Here is a 16,261-nt window from a genome sequence, read left to right on the forward strand (position 1 = left end):
ATATAAAAAATCTAAAATATAATTAGGATAATCATTGAATTCTAACAAAATACTTAATTATTATCTTTATAAAATTTATAATATTAAACCAAAAATAAATTATTTCGGTATTAAACTTAAATTAAAAAATAAATTAAAGAAATTACATAAACAATGAGAACTTTTAAAGAGTTGATTTGATATTAACATTGATATATTTTTTTTCAAATTTTTATGATATCTTCAAATTTATATTTTATTCAAAAATAAAATCATTATTGTTTCCTTAAAAACATATAAAATCGTATTATAACATTGACAAAGACAGATCATAAAATAAAACATTAAAATCGATACGTGTCTTGCTGCATTACACGAATACTCTTATGGGGTGTGTGTGTGTATATATATATATATATGGGTTATTATACAACTCTTTATATTTATACAACCAGTACAACCCAATCTCAATCATTCATTTAATTTGATTAATATGTGATTTCATAGAAGTTTTGATTGTTTCCTAATATAAAGTATTGATTATAATTAATGAATCATATTCATCTTCCATAAATATTCAAATCATAATAAATGAACTCTAATCATTTTCATAAATATCTCAATTTATTGAATTGCATTAATTATACAAATACAATGGGTTGCATTTGAAACGAACTATATATATATATATATATATATATATATATATATATATATATATACGATAAATTAAAATGTAAGCAGACATTTCCTCTATCTCAAAAACGAGCCTTTAAAACATGAATCATGGGGTTGGTATAGTTGTATATGATGCAACTAAGTGAAATCATGCATATCATAACAGTAGCTAGCAGGGTCAGTCATTCAAAAGTAGTAGCAACTCCAACAAAGAACAATAATACATGATAATTTGAACAACTTCACTTCCTGGCTGTTTTATCAAGAACCTCGATGTATTTCTTCGGTATCCCATATTGCTCGACAAGATATCTAGCAAGAACATCGATCACCCCGCCTTGAACCAGAATCTCATATCCCTTCTTCCCTGGTTACAACACGAACATTCCACAATTAGCGAAAACTCAAAAACACCCGACATATGTCTTTGGGTAGAATATACTGGGTTTGTTTGATTTGAGTCTATACTGCTTTGTTGGGAAGTCGCAATGAATTAAACCGCCCGAATGGTTGCAAACATTACAATTATTTCTACACAAACCAGTAGATTATTCAATACAGTGTCAGGGGTTGTTTGGTTCAGGCAGACGAACTCCAGTTTAACCTGGAATGAAAATCTAGGGTTATGGAGAATGAACTCATTATATTATATAGAAACCAAAACGGTTTCTATTATGTTCAATCCCATTAATAATTGTTTAATACTTCTAACCAAACATTCTTGGTCCTTTATCTATGGTTGTTTTTTCGTTTTGGCCCTTAAAGTTTAATAAAATACACTAGTGGTCCATATTCACTGAACACCGTTAAAGAGCTTCGTTAAATGCATCGTGTGCCCATCACATGAGGGGCAATTTAGTCTTTTTATTTTTATTTAAAAAGATAAAAGTGAAACATATTATATTATATGTAACAAAATAGGATAAAAAATGCCAGGTGGAACAAAAATCATAGAGATGGCACAAAATTGGTAAATTACTAAACTACCCATGTCAAATTAAAACCCTAAAACCTTTCACAGTTCTGCCTCACTCTCGCCTTTCCAGTCCTGTCTCTGTACCGAACGGACCCACACACTTACAACTTGTGAAGTCATTTATTCTAAAAACCCGATCCCGACTGGCAAAAGTGCGCAAAGATACAAAGCTGCGTATATTTTTTAATAGAATCTGTAAAAGAAATTGGATTAAATCAAGCTTATTCATAGACGTAAATGCCGACATACCTGGCAATTCCGTAATGGATGTGCTACAAGCAAACTTCTTCTGCAGTTCCGATGCCAATGGCTCAGCATCAATCAAAAAAGATTCCATCCCCGAGAGCTTCGTCACTTTCTTGTTCCCTTGCCTCCGTTCAGTCATTATCTGCAACGGTTTTAATCCACCTTTCCGCACAACGGACTCTTTTCCTCTTGTCACTTGGTGATGCGCTTGCATTCTACTTATAAACGTTGGCGCTAAATCCTTCTTATGTATTTCAGAAGGATATGTGGAACCTTTCTTTATCGCGCCCTTAAATAAAGAATCGCACAAAATCGCATCTAGAACCACGACCGACTTGTTTGTTGGTCTTACCAGGTTTTCTTTTTCAACATAAGCAAAAACAACTTCGCTGGCTTCCGATGCACTATAAAGTTGGCGTGTATCGGCTCCAACTGAAGTGAAAATGGGATTTACGTGCACACTCGGTTTGTAAATCTCCACAACCTCCATCATTCGGTTGATATCTGCTTCATTAGCAGGATCAACGGTTTGTTCGGTTTTCTCCACCTGTTGCTTTTCAGGCTTAAAAGATGTGTAATCCAGATGCTTGCGGTTAACAGCCAAAACCATAACTTCTTTTTTATACTTATCTTCTTTCGATGAAATCTGCCAGTCACATAAACACGACATGAGACAAAGACAACATACTCCCTCTGTCCCAAGATAAATGTCCATTATGAAAAAGAGACACGGTTTTAGAAACGTGCAAGTATTACACCTTTTATTTGACTAAAAGACAATATTACCCTTTAGTAAAAGGAGGAGTAATGGATTCCTCCGTCTCATAATTAAGGGTAGAAATGGAAAACAGACACTTCCTTTTGAAAGTGGTCACTTATTCTAGAACAAACTAAAATAAAAATTTGGACAGTTATTTTTATTCAGCTCTCTCACCTGATTGATAGAGATTTAAATTTGAAAAGCATGTCATACTGAAAGTCCAACCACATTGATGCATGTATGTATCATGTGTGTATGTATGTATGTGTGTGGCATGTCTATAAATATGTGTGCACACACACACACACACACTATATATATATATATATATATATAGTCAGATTTAGGGAAAAACCGCAAAAAAGTGAAACTAAGGAACACTACAGTAACCGTTCATTTATACGTTATGTACATGTGCATGCAAGTAAATTTTCTAATATGCACATGTGCAAAGAAGCCATGAAACATCTTCAATTACTTGTATGCACATGTGCATAACATGCAAATGAACGATACTCAGGATGATCCTCAGATTTTCATTTTTTATAGGGTTTTTCCCTGAACCTCCATCTCTCTATATATACATATAATATATAGTCGCCTTCTTTTACAAATCCAATACATCATACAAACTTAGAGAACAGTTTTCATATACGTGTGAAAATTGCAGTCTTTATACATTGTTGTTTCATATGTGGAACGTTCAGAACTGTTTTTTCCACACAAACAATCTTGAACATTTCACATATGAAACAACACTTTATAATCACTTTGTTTTCACACATGTTTCATATGTGAAAAACAGCACATGAAAACTGAATGAAAACGAGACATTACCAGTCCTTCAGAAGACTTGGATTGTAACCACTTTGACAACTTTTTGTGTGATGACTTCTTAATATCCAACACGGTGCCAGGTGGCCTACAAGGTAATATATGATTCGCCCTACACCAACACACGAAGCAGGCAATAAAATTAAATAAATATGTTAGCATAAAAACAAGAGTTAAATACATCAATAATCATCATACTTCACCTGTTTGCACCCATAACCATGTTTTGAAAAAAAAACTAGTGGCAAAAGCCCGTTACTTCCAAGATACCACACGAACTACCAAAATAACATATTTTGGACTATGTGCAAGGTGCAGGAATATTACACATACGAAACAAGATTCTTGTATAGTGTCTAAAATTCTAAGTTCTATTTTCAAACTGTTCAGAATTTCTAACAGATAAATATTAGCAAATTCTAATTGGAGACACATGAAAAAAATGAAGAAATAGAAAGAGAGAAGAGGCTGGTTTTTTATTTGAACAGACAACTTTACCCTTAGAAGCGCCATGTGCGTTGTATATGGTCGAAAAAACGTTTTGGTGATGGCAGGCATGAGCCCAATCTTAGAGGTATAATATGATGTCCATTGTCCACTGTTGTTAAAAAATTAAGAGGAACTCGGGTCCAAACGTTTGAAAGTAACATGATTGTAGGTGAATTAACCCCACAATATACTAATATTTGAACAGAATAATATCTTGTGCCTCAAAAAGATTGCTGCTTTATGTCGTGGAAACAAAAACTAGAAGCAAATGTTGGCATATTTTCTAATTATTTAATCAAGGAAAAACCTCAAACTATCTATGTGGGATACACTCTACCCAAATGAAATCTTGTCCCTTTTCATTCATACGATTATAGTGGCATGGAAGGGGGAAGCATTGATGAAATGGAAGTAAGAGATTAGACATGTGGTAACTCGCATTTCTGACCTCACTGAATTATGTGTTAAAAAGTGCAAATTTGCCTCAAAAAGTATAAAAATAAAAGACAACGCAGATTAACAAGAAAGTAGGCAATAAAATTCAGAGATATGTTAATAGAGATGAAAGAATAAAAGCCTGCATCTCAACGAAGAAACTTACTAAGATGTAGAGAGTATACATAGGGCATATCAAATAGGAACCCAATGCTTATGTCAAAAACATGCAGTGTTCATACAATATTGTTTCATATATGAAACTTCAGGACTGTTTTGCGTGTGGAAAAAACATCGATATACGTTTCACATAGAAACACACGTACACACACACAAAAACTTAACATGTGAAACAATATGAATCATAGCTTAACATCAAAATCATTGTATGATTTGGATTGGTTTGCACGAACTTGTAACAAATATTGGGTTTGTACTTGAAATTTTCTCGCTCTCTCTCTCTATATATATATATATGTGTGTGTGTGTGTGTAGGCTCAGGTTCACATGAGAACCACAAAAAATTTGAGAACCATGAGAACCTACATATTCATTGATGCATATACACTATAAAAATATGTATTCCTTTGATGTGAGTATATCCATCAATACATATCTACTATGTATGCAAGTATATATGCATTGATGTATATACTCACTGAAATCCATTAGTGTATATCTATATCTATATCTATATCTATATATATATATATATAATATATATCTTCTTTTTCCTTTTTCATTTTGAGAAAATCTAATTATATCACAATTGTAGTAATTATAATATAGAGAGACTTGAATCAATGACAATTTTCATGAATATAATATCAGGAAAGGATCATTGGATCTGGAGTTCCAGAACCAATCATACCATTCTTCCGAAACTGCACGTGCTAAAACACAACTAGGCTGTTGGAAAGATAAGTACATGGCTTACAAAATTTAAATTTCATTCATACCATAATGTACTTCCAGCAATAGGAAGATCTTTATCCTTAAGGGTAGTATAAAATGCTTGCAGAAGGCATTTGTCCAAAAGTGCATCTATATCCTCAACCGAAAGCGTATGTTGATCCTCAACAATGCCCTTATCACTTTGAACATTTTCCATCACCTTCAGATCACCAAGATCAGTTGTTACTTGTTGGGCAATATTCGGGTTTGCCTGCATTTTCGTAGATGAATCAGGATAACTAGCATCTGGGCCATCCATACCCGCCTCTAATTCTCCGTTATCTGCATCACTGTTATGATTTGCAGCATCAGCATGTGACAACTCAAATTGCTGAGAAGTAGTCGACAGAGACGGATCCTCAAACACTACATCTTCCAGAAAGCCATCATTGGGCACATATCGACCTTCAGCTGATTCCCTAAAAAGAAAGGTTTATAAAAAATAAATTTTTGCACAAACCCACTAAAGAATTGAATATCAACAGGTTCTATGCTATATTTACCAAAGTGCATCCCGATAGTGATGGTTTATCTTTAAAGCCTTTCCACGGAGACCAGCTTTTAGAGCCTCTGAGCTGCTCATGCAGGTAGACCCAACCTACCAAGAAGAAAAAAGAAAATAACTTTTACATATTTAAACATTTACCAATAATATTTTTGGGGAAGTTTGAAAAAAGAAAGATAGCTCACCGCGATTGGAGCTGGATTACCAGGCACTTTAACGGCCCATGTCTCCCCAGCTAAAAACTCAGGCAGACCCTCTGAATCTATACTGATACCAGGAAACATCAGATCTGCCCCTCCAATCACATAACGTGAAACCTCACCTCCTTTCAGAATGAAAGCAGGTAGAAGATGAGGAACTTTCCATAGTGCAAAGACTGCATTTTCAGAATAAAAACTTTAGAAAGCGTCCTGCCAAATATTCCAAGTTTACAAAAGAATTCAATCTTCAAAGAAGATGAAAGAAAACCGACAGCCTCTTCCATCCATTAACATGTTCAATAGTCAATATAAAACACAAAAACTAGTAAGATGTCCGCCATTAAATAATTTTGAGTACCAAGTTTAATATGAATATATATGTAGCAAAATATATATGTAGCAACACTAGCATTGAAAACATTTATAAATGATAACTTTTTTACTTTTACACATTGAGTTGAACTTGAACCATCAAATCTTTGTGGATCTATATCCTCTCCAGCACCCTTTGTGGCTGGATTGGTGCAAATAGCCACATTAATAGCTCTTTTAATCCTCCATCTTCCTTTCTTTTTGCCACTTTGCTTTCTTCACTTTTTTCCCGCAATTTCTTTTTAATCATAAATAGAAAGCTTTAAGAAGTTGGTGACCTTCAACAGCATCCAAATAAGTATATGGTTGGTTTCCAGGCTTATCTCACGTTGGTGGCTTGAGCATTTGGATTAAAAGATCCCAAAAATCATGACCATGAATCCATGAGTTGAAATCTTGGGAGAACTAATGGTACAAAGCAGGGATGAACCCAAGTGGTGCATGTGGTGGCACAGGCCACCACTTCGGTCCTCCGTTGTAGTGTAAAAATTATAGGGTCGTGAAAAGAGCCACCGTATATATTTTGAAACTACAATGAGAACACAAGTTTCCCTTGGTAAAGTTGGTTTGCAAGGCTTTTCTTCCACCCCAGACCCAAGTTTGAACCTCGTTAGTGTCATTTTCTTAGTTTTTAGCCTTTAATTTCAGATTTATTATGTTTCTGGAATAAAACTGCAATAAAAGACTTGAACAGAGGACCTCACATATGAAAAGCAATGAACTAACCAACAGACTAATGATGATTTTGTGAAAAATATCCCTATATTTGTTTCTTATAGTCAAATGGTGCCACCACTTGGAAAATTTTCTAGGTCCGTCTCTGGTACGAAGTTAGTGTCATTGAATATAAAGTTAGAAGGCAGAAGAATAAAATGCAACTGGAGGTGAATCTTATGACTTTTTTAAGAGACTAGTCCTAGCAAGAGGATGTGATTATAAGAAGTAGGAACTACAAAGAGTGAAAAGACATACATCAGAAGAAGGTAAGTACTTATGAGGTCGAATTGTGGCACCTATAATTTTTAGGGACATGACAAATAACATGAAAGGAAGGGAATAAAGAAAAGGGGAATGTCGGCATCCAGTTAAGGGCACTTTTTTTGTAAGTCTATTAACAGATATAGTGATTGCTCATAGATACACGTGTATCAAAAATGCAATAAAGGTAAATTTTCAGAAATTTAATAAACCATTGGCTGGCCTATAGCAAGTGATACGAAAGGGATGTAAAAAAGATAGAGTGTTCATATTGAAGTCATATGATCAGAAGTATCATAGTCAATCATCAAAGATGGAACACATAAAGAAAGATAGACACAAGATATACATGATTGCATTAGTGTAGCACTGGGAGTAGATTGTACATCGTTGAAAATAAATTGATCAAGAAGAAAGAAGTGAATAAAGAAAGCCTACAATCCAAGACCTATATTGGTCATTGGTCAAGACGGGAGTTAGACTTTATAATAAATTAAGTTCACTCTGACCATAAATATATTTAATATGTTAACAAAACTAGCAATATGAATGCGGAAAAAGGCCTCTCATAAAGGTAATGAAGTCACACAGGCCAAAGTCACCTAAAAACGATTGCACATAGATTTGAGGGTTCAATAGAGTTGTGGTTGGCATCCAGGAATCATGTATAAGATAGCAACAACATAATCCAACAGAGATTTTAGAAAGGATCACAGCGACTAGCACCAAAAACATCGTGATGAATGGCAACACTGAACAACAACAAAATCGCATATGAATGGCAAGGCTACTGGCTACAACCAATAGCCAAAGAATATGGCATGCTATTGACAAAAGTCGAGCTACTTAAAAGGGCTCGTTTAAGACTTTAGAAGGTCGCCAAAGTCTAGAATCAACATCATGTGGAGATTAATGGTAGAAATTATGTTTATATATTACCGTGTAAATGAAGTACCAGGTTGACTCATGGACCAAGGAATAAAATATTATAATAAAAACAGATTGTCGTATACTTGATATAGAAACTATTGTAGGTCCAATGCATGAATCTAAATACTTGTGCTGATACAAAAAATTATTGATATTTTACATGATTATATATATGTGTGCGTGCGTGCGTGTGTGTGTGTGTTGCAAATGACAAATGTAACCCAAATGATATATAATACAAAAAAAGACCCCCATGGCGTTTGGACCAAGCAATATTCCAAAATCATAAAATTTAGAAATTTATTCTTGAACTCAAGTACTATCGCACTTCCAAGGCCATAATAAAATGTATATGTTTTACAATGAACAACCTTAAAAGGAAATTGTAATAACAATTTTGTAGTCATATGAATGCCAAAGGTATGTTTAACTCTTTTCCAAGAATTTGTTGTAGTTGCATACCTGTTGGAAATATCGACGTGCCTCTGCTATCAACATCAAAGAACATTGGCCATCCACCTTCCAAACTGTAAATAAGAACACGATTTGGGTGCTTCGAGACAGTTATCTCTACCTGCAATAAACCCATAACATAGTTACATGTAACTTCCATCTAAAATCAATATTCTTCGATCAATATAAATGAAAAACGACATGTAAGTTAACAGCTTCATATGACATCTTTCACAGCAATCATGCATAAGCGTAAAACAACAAGCACCTAAAAGCAAATTCAATTTTATTAGATGTCCAATAAGAGAATTATTCCATTAATTATTAACATAAAGAAGCGGAACAATTTACATGGTAGCTTTCTTTGAAAATTAGATAGATAGGCTAGTTGTTGTTTCAGGGCGGCCTATGAAGGCCCCAGTGGGGTCCTGTCCACGCGCTCAATTGATTTTCAGAAGTAGACTTCTTTTTCGGTATGAGAGGTGCACACCCTAAACTTCGAAAGGTGCTCTGAGATATCAGAAGATACAAATGCATCAACCAAAAAACCGAAAATGTCCCTTGAAATCAACCAAAAAACTTTAAAAAAATCCCTTGGTGGAATTCGGCTAAAAAGACATCAAGCGACTTTGTGGGCCTTTGATTCACCTTAAAGGTGAAGCTGCTTGGCAATCTCTGGGTCCCTCGCTCATTGCTTTGTCATGATATACAACATTGGAAGCTTTGTCCCATTTGCCCATGATAATTCCTATTTGGTTCAATCATATAGAGAAATAGTTTATCGACTTTGTCTCTCTCAAGGGCTAGGCAACATTTATTAATGAAGACTATCCACGTCCATTAGTGGTAACATGTCAACCGGTATGAAAATGTGTGTTGTAAAAGATAGAAGCCACAAAGATGGCGCAAAACTAAGGAATTCCTTATATTCCATGTTTGGGTAGCAGTAGCACGCTATGTTTACGCCTAAAGTAGAGAAAGAATCACGGATACAAGTCAAGTAAAACCCTATGAGACAATTTTACTTAATAACAGATAGTAAACAGTTTATAGTACTCAAATGTAACTCTGCCTTCTCTCTTTTCATATAAAATCATCTTCGTCCACTCATTTACACACAAAGCTTATTTCTATTAAAACTTACACACTTAACATTAGTCGAGTTTTCCCTAACTGATTTCTCCCAAATTGAAGCAAATGTCTGTGTCTTAAACATCACATTGCCACCTTCAGTCAAGAACATGTTGCTTCATGATTGGCGATAATCATTGCAACCCATTACTGATTAAGAGTTAATCTTACAGCCAAACCAATATAATCACCCAAATATTTCATCCATTTAAAAGAGAACCCGACTCAAAATACGTACAATTAGAACCCACAATGAGATTTTAAAGCAACTAAATCCAAATAAAACATCGAAACTACACCATCACCAATTCACCATTCACTATAATACAGTGATTCAATGAAAAAAGATGAACTTGTTATCAACCAAAATAAATAAATAAACAGAAAGAAACCCCTTTGAATATATCATACGAATAGAAAGAAATGAAAATGAAACAAACCTTAGGTGGAATTAAGGTGTCGAGGTCGGAATCGGAAGCATTCGGAAACCGTTCTTTGATGGTTCGCTTCAATTTCTTACGGTCGGCACCCGATAATCGCTGCTGCGATTTTGCTTCCACCGATTTCTTGAACATTTCTATAATTCAAAACCAGTCTCGTCTATCGGATCCTTCGCTCACTGCGAGTGTGTCAGCATACCAAGGAAGAAACGCAGGGCATGAAAGGCGAAGCTTGTAGAATTGCTCACCGCTTTGGAGAAGCTTTTTTTCTTGATTCCACCCCCCAAGGTTGGATAAGTTGTCATTACAAGTCCCTGTGATTCTTTTTTTTTTTTACATAATGACACCCAAAATTGAAAATTATGACATTATGATCAATCATATTAATCAAATTATTTCAATATTTATTTGTATATAGAAACAAGATTTTTTTAAATAATCTTCTTCTTTTTTCTGCTAAGAATTATTACAATGCTCAATTGATATAATCTATCTATACTATATTATAAAGCATTTGACAAAAACTCTTAAAAACTATTTTTTATGCATTAAGTACTGCTTACTGATACATATTACTTAAAATTTAATATTACAAGTAACTTTTACGTAGATACAATTTATTAAAGCTCCATGTTTGAACTCGTGAAACTAACTATGGATAAACAAAATCAAATAGAGGATAAACATCTAATTTCAAATATAAAAAATCTAAAATATAATTAGGATAATCATTAATATCTAACAAAATACTTAAATATTATCTTTATAAAAAATTATATTATTAAACCAAAAATAAAAAAAATTATTTAAAAAAATTACATAAAAAAGAGAAATTTTAAATTGTTAGTTTTGGTACCAATATCAAATTTTAAGGTGTTGTTTGATTCATCTATGGGATTTTCAAGAAATTGGAATAGTCAATTCCTTTGTTGGTTCATTTCTTGAAATCGATGGAATTCTTTAAATTCCACATATTAATGATTTCATCATTTTGACAAAAGTTACATAACTATATCTTCTTTTTTTACTAACTGTAGGTTTTTGGACCAACTTATGTGCACCGACTAATCTCACAAATGACCTGAATGGCTTAGAGTATGATAATCGCAAATAAGAGTTACAATTCCTTTGAGGATTGAGCTCTTTGTGGGCACTGGACTTTTAAGTCAGCCACTTAGCAAACACTTATTAATTTGATTTGTCTCTCACATGATGCTCTTGAAGCATGACGGTAACAACGAACTTATAAGTTATTGGTTATAAACCATTTTCTGTATAAACTGATTATGTTGTTTTCATTATTGTTTTAAGTCGTATACATGAACAACAAGCTTTGTGTGGCTTTTCAAGATCCACCGGTGCATTAAATGAGTCAGTTTGATTCTCATCATCATTGCAAGTTTATTCCAGGTATGATTCTCTTCTTGCATTTCTGATTAAAAGGTTTAATCTTTCAACAATCTTTTTGAGTTATGCACTTCTCGTAAATAAGGAATTCAGATTTTCAAAAAACAAAGAAGAGAATTCCTTAAACTTGATCGTTACAAAAGTTGCTTTGTATTTCTTGGTTGTTCTTTAGGTTCCAATTGGATTGAATGATTAATTGAGTTGAATACAAGTTGGTCCAGACATGTCATAGGTGCCGTTTACCAAACGCTTACCCGAGTAAGCACCTACCAAGTCACTTTACTTTACCGGATGAATATGACAAGAACTAAGAATCTTACTTGGTAAGAGCGAAAGCAAGAATCAAGAGTCTTACCCGGTAAGTGAAGATGACGACTCTTACCATGGTTAGCGCTTACCGGGATAAATTGTTGCATACGATGCTTTTTAGTGAATGAAATCTTACCCGGTAAGTAAGCGATAATGTTGAATTTTATCGATAAGTGCTTACTGAGTAAGTGTTTAGGTAAACGTCCCCATAATCAAGTTTCTAACTATCTGGTCATACATACCTTATTGAAAGATACTCATAGAATCTTGAATGTTCAAATCGTGTTTAAAATTCTTGATCAAAATTTAAACTATTTCTTGGTCAAATTTGGATGTTGTGACCCCCAAAATCCAGTTTTAGCCATCCACAAACAATTGATCATAGAACTTCAAAAAACCTAATTTTGAAGTAGCAAAGTATAGCACGAATTCACATTTACCAGCAGTTTTTCGAGCGTATTTAGATGTTTCTATTATACGCAAAGATCCACTTCTACTTTGTACTCCTCTCCACAAACACAGTTAATCGTGTCCGAAATTCCCTGTTAAACAGAACAGATCATTATGAATGCAGCTTAGCATTTTGGACCAGACCCTGGTGCACCATGGCTCTTAGCTATAGTTAAGAAGGGAAGTTTTATATGTAGCCATTTCTTACATTCCTTGACTCACGTTATCTTTTGGTCAAAAAAGATTAAGTTCACAGGTTGCTCCAAGATATCCCCCTCACAAAGATGTAACCGAGTCTTTGTGAGTTACTATTTCAGTATAAATAATACGACAAAATGCATCAAAATGTAATGAAGTTTGTCTTAGGGGCCGTTTATCAAACACTTACCCGGTAAGTACTTATCGGTAAAATTTAACACTATTATGTACTTGCCGGGTAAGATTTTAGTCCACCAAAACGACATAGTATACAACAATTTACCCGGTAAGCGCTTACCGTGGTAAGAGTCGTCATCCTCACTTACCGGGTAAGATTCTTGGTCCTTACTATATTCATCCGGTGAGGTAATGTTACTTGGTAAGCGCTTACCCGGGTAAGCGTTTGGTAAACGGCCCCCTTAGTTTCTATTTAACGTAACAATTTTTGTTCTCAATGTAACAAAGTTTCGGATTTTCCTATCTACTGTAGTAAAGTTTCAAAAAATTCTATTTTTTTACCCATTTTAACCGGTAACTTGCTGAACTCGTAACATTTGATGACATGGATGTCAGGTTTATCGTCCACTTCGTCGTAAACGAGTATCCACGTCATCAAATGCTACAAGATCAACTGTTAAACTGGTCAAAATGGGTATAAAATAGAAAATCTAGAAACTTTGTTATATCAATTAAAAAAAATCAGTTACACTGAATAGGAACTGAACCAAACTTTGTTGCATTTTGCCCTAAATAATACCGAACAAAAAATGTAAAAAAAAAATTCCCTAGTAGTAAGCTTTTCAGCCCAACTTTTTTGGGATGAATTGAACTGCTATATTTTTAAACTTCTAATCTACATAAGAGCATCTTCAACAGATTCTCCAAAATGGAGATTTTAGCAAATTTGTGTTCCAACATATTCTCAAAAACTTTCTCCTTAAATGAAGAAACTATGAGAGAGAGCGTGAAATTCTTCAAACTTGGAGAACTCCCCAAAAATGATTACCATGAAAGAGAAATAAAATTTTCTTATACTTTACAATAAGAAATCTTGATGTTAAATGTTTAGAAGAGAAAAACTATGGGGGTGTTTGGGATTGCTTATAAAATCAACTTATTGACTTATTCCGATGTGGTACTGGTAATAAGCACTTTTAAGTATTTGGATAAACGGCTTATACCATTACCAAACCGGTAATAAGGAGTTTTTGAAGAAGTTAAATCATTCTAACTTATAATAAGTTGATAAGGATTTTTGTAGAAAAGTATAAGTTGTTTCAATTCAAATAAGCAAATCCCAAACACCACCTATATTATGTTAATCGTAGAAATATGTTAGTAATATATAATTAATGTTGTAATATCCATAATAAAAAGAAATTTTGGAGAATCTGTTGGAGCTGCTCTAACTCTAACCGGCTCATATTCAATGGCAAATTTACCTTAATAGTGTCGATTCGGTTTTGCAAAGATTCCTGATACTCGGTTTCACCACATTTATCAGACATAAGAGCTTGGAGCTCCTCTTCAAGAGTCTCACTAGCCATGTCCCTTAGTTCTGGCTGCACCACCCAACCACCAAAGAATAACAAAATGTCTGATACCAACAGGATTTCCAATGTATTACTCTACGTTTCATTATTTCCATGCAAAAAATGGTGCAAACATTAATCTATCTCCAATATATTAATCATAGATTATAAAAATAATCTCAAGCAAATCTACTATTATTTCATTAGCAATTGATGGTTCATATACATGGTACAACAAGGCCTGTAAAGTAGGCTTCGATGAAGACATAAAGCAAACTTCTAGCTATAGGGAAATTTTTCAAAATAGCCGATCTCCCATCAAATTCACTTTTTAGCCATTTTTTCAATCGAATTCCCAATTTATCCTGAGTTTATCGCAAATGCTTCACACAAATTTCAGATTAAAAAAAAGAAAAAAAATCTTTACACAAATCTGCATAAGGACCCCATTTGCATAAAGCTTTTTTTTTCTTTCTAATCTGAAAATAGGCTTTAAGCAAATGTGTACAACATTTGCATAAACTCTAACTAAAATGATAATTTGGTTCCAAAAGTGGCTAAAAAGTGAACCTGATTAGGGAGATTGGTTATTTTATTCGACTTCCCCTAACTATATCGATAGGATAATTACATAAAAATAAAATATTTGCTTGAGATTATTTTCATAATCTATCAATTACACTATTTTTTATATCAAAACATAACATACAGATTTTCAATAATACCTTTATAGTGGGAAGTTCAAATATGAAGGCTAAATATGATGAGAAGGTAAGAAGGGAAGGTTTATATCTAAATCATTGAGAAAATCCATTTGAAGATGCATATGTGGACCCATATGAATAATCTGTAACGTCGGTTCATATATGCTAATATGCATCTTCAAATAGATATTTTCCATAATTCATATATGGATCTTCTCTTAACCTTCCCTTGTCACGATATTTAGCCTTCTTCTTTGAACCAGCCCCAACCTTTATATTTATTAACGTTACAAATTATGCCCACATATTTTTTATTTTTACAGTAACTTCAATTATATTATCATGCTATTTTAACCAAACTAAATTATTAGTTCACAAATAATTCCGAAATAAATTATCTTATCATCCAAAACAAACATTTCATTAAGTTACCTACAGACGTACACAAAAAGCTCATTACGGACATCCTAAACCTTCAAAAAATTCAATTTCACTTGTTTAACAGATAGTATATTGTCATATCTATTTAAAGCGAATTGAGAATATGGGATATGTCAGTGTATTGTTAAATAAGTTTAAATCAAATTGAGAAGCGTGATAATCTTGGATACGTCATTGAATTGCCAAATCCATGTAACAGCCTATGTGACATCTCCCCTAATTGTAATTTGAAGTTCACAAAAGAAGTAGAGTCATAGAGATGCTCATTTTAAACTCTTCACATAAAACCATTGCATGTTTTATACTTTAATCACAAATGAATGAGCTAATATAGAGGACAATTACTAAATTACTTGACCTGTAACAGAAAAACAACCATCATAGACTTAATTTGGAAAGCCAAGCAAACAAGAAGCAAATATACTTAATTTGGAAAGGCAGGCAAACAAGTAAGCAAATGCAAATTAACGAGCCATGAAAGAGCAAAAATGTATGTTATGATAACTAACCTTAAAACTATCCATTCTATACTTCAGCTCCTCCAAAGATTGCTTGACCTGTATAGAAAAAATTGTAAACAAGCCAGCATTTTGAGCTTTCATCCATGCCAGTTTAGACAATTAGAATTTCAGCATCTGAGCATAGTGGACAGTTGCTATAAATCTTTTGCTAGTGTTGGAATGTAGGCTTCGGCCTACTAAGTTAGACAAAAGGGAGGAGGCATAAAGTAAGGAGCCGGCCCTAGCCCAAAAGGAGYYGGCCCTAGCCCAAAAGGAGCCGGCCCTAGTCTCTACCCTAGTTTCCTTGATTAGGAGATAACCCTAATTATGTTTGTCTATATATATTAATCTCATTGTACT

The 16,261-nt window shown here is 33.7% G+C and overlaps 2 protein-coding genes across 2 annotated transcripts in view; both read right to left on the reverse strand.

Moving 5' to 3' along the window:
- Positions 1 to 737: 737 nt before the first annotated feature.
- Positions 738 to 10,569, reverse strand: LOC112511808 (eukaryotic translation initiation factor 2D). The gene is made up of 8 exons (XM_025117583.1): positions 10,361 to 10,569; positions 8,799 to 8,910; positions 6,042 to 6,232; positions 5,855 to 5,949; positions 5,357 to 5,770; positions 3,477 to 3,585; positions 1,883 to 2,525; positions 738 to 1,024 (listed from the first exon to the last, which is right to left on the reverse strand). Exons 1-8 carry the CDS (start codon positions 10,493 to 10,495, stop codon positions 900 to 902), a joined length of 1,824 nt encoding a protein of 607 aa, XP_024973351.1. The 5' UTR covers positions 10,496 to 10,569; the 3' UTR covers positions 738 to 899.
- Positions 10,570 to 12,486: 1,917 nt separating this feature from the next.
- Positions 12,487 to 16,261, reverse strand: part of LOC112510926 — a 13,492-nt gene continuing 9,717 nt past the window's right edge. Inside the window, exons 10-12 of the mRNA XM_025116279.1 lie at positions 15,911 to 15,958; positions 14,167 to 14,286; positions 12,487 to 12,618 (exon numbers count right to left, since the gene is read on the reverse strand). Coding sequence (XP_024972047.1) covers positions 12,550 to 12,618; positions 14,167 to 14,286; positions 15,911 to 15,958 — 237 coding nt within the window. The 3' untranslated portion in view covers positions 12,487 to 12,549. The remainder of the gene's footprint in view (positions 12,619 to 14,166; positions 14,287 to 15,910; positions 15,959 to 16,261) is intronic.

The sequence above is a fragment of the Cynara cardunculus genome (assembly GCF_001531365.2).
Source record: "Cynara cardunculus var. scolymus isolate 2C chromosome LG 4, CcrdV1, whole genome shotgun sequence".
Lineage (NCBI taxonomy): Eukaryota > Viridiplantae > Streptophyta > Magnoliopsida > Asterales > Asteraceae > Cynara > Cynara cardunculus.

Coding starts and splice junctions, on each gene's coding strand:
- LOC112511808 (XM_025117583.1), bottom strand. CDS start 10,495: ATGTTCAAGAAATCGGTGGAAGCAAAATCGCAGCAGCGATTATCGGGT. Junction 8,911..10,360: donor ACACCTTAATTCCACCTAAG/GTTTGTTTCATT, acceptor GGTTTATTGCAG/GTAGAGATAACTGTCTCGAA. Junction 3,586..5,356: donor ATTGCTGGAAGTACATTATG/GTATGAATGAAA, acceptor GTGTTGGTGTAG/GGCGAATCATATATTACCTT.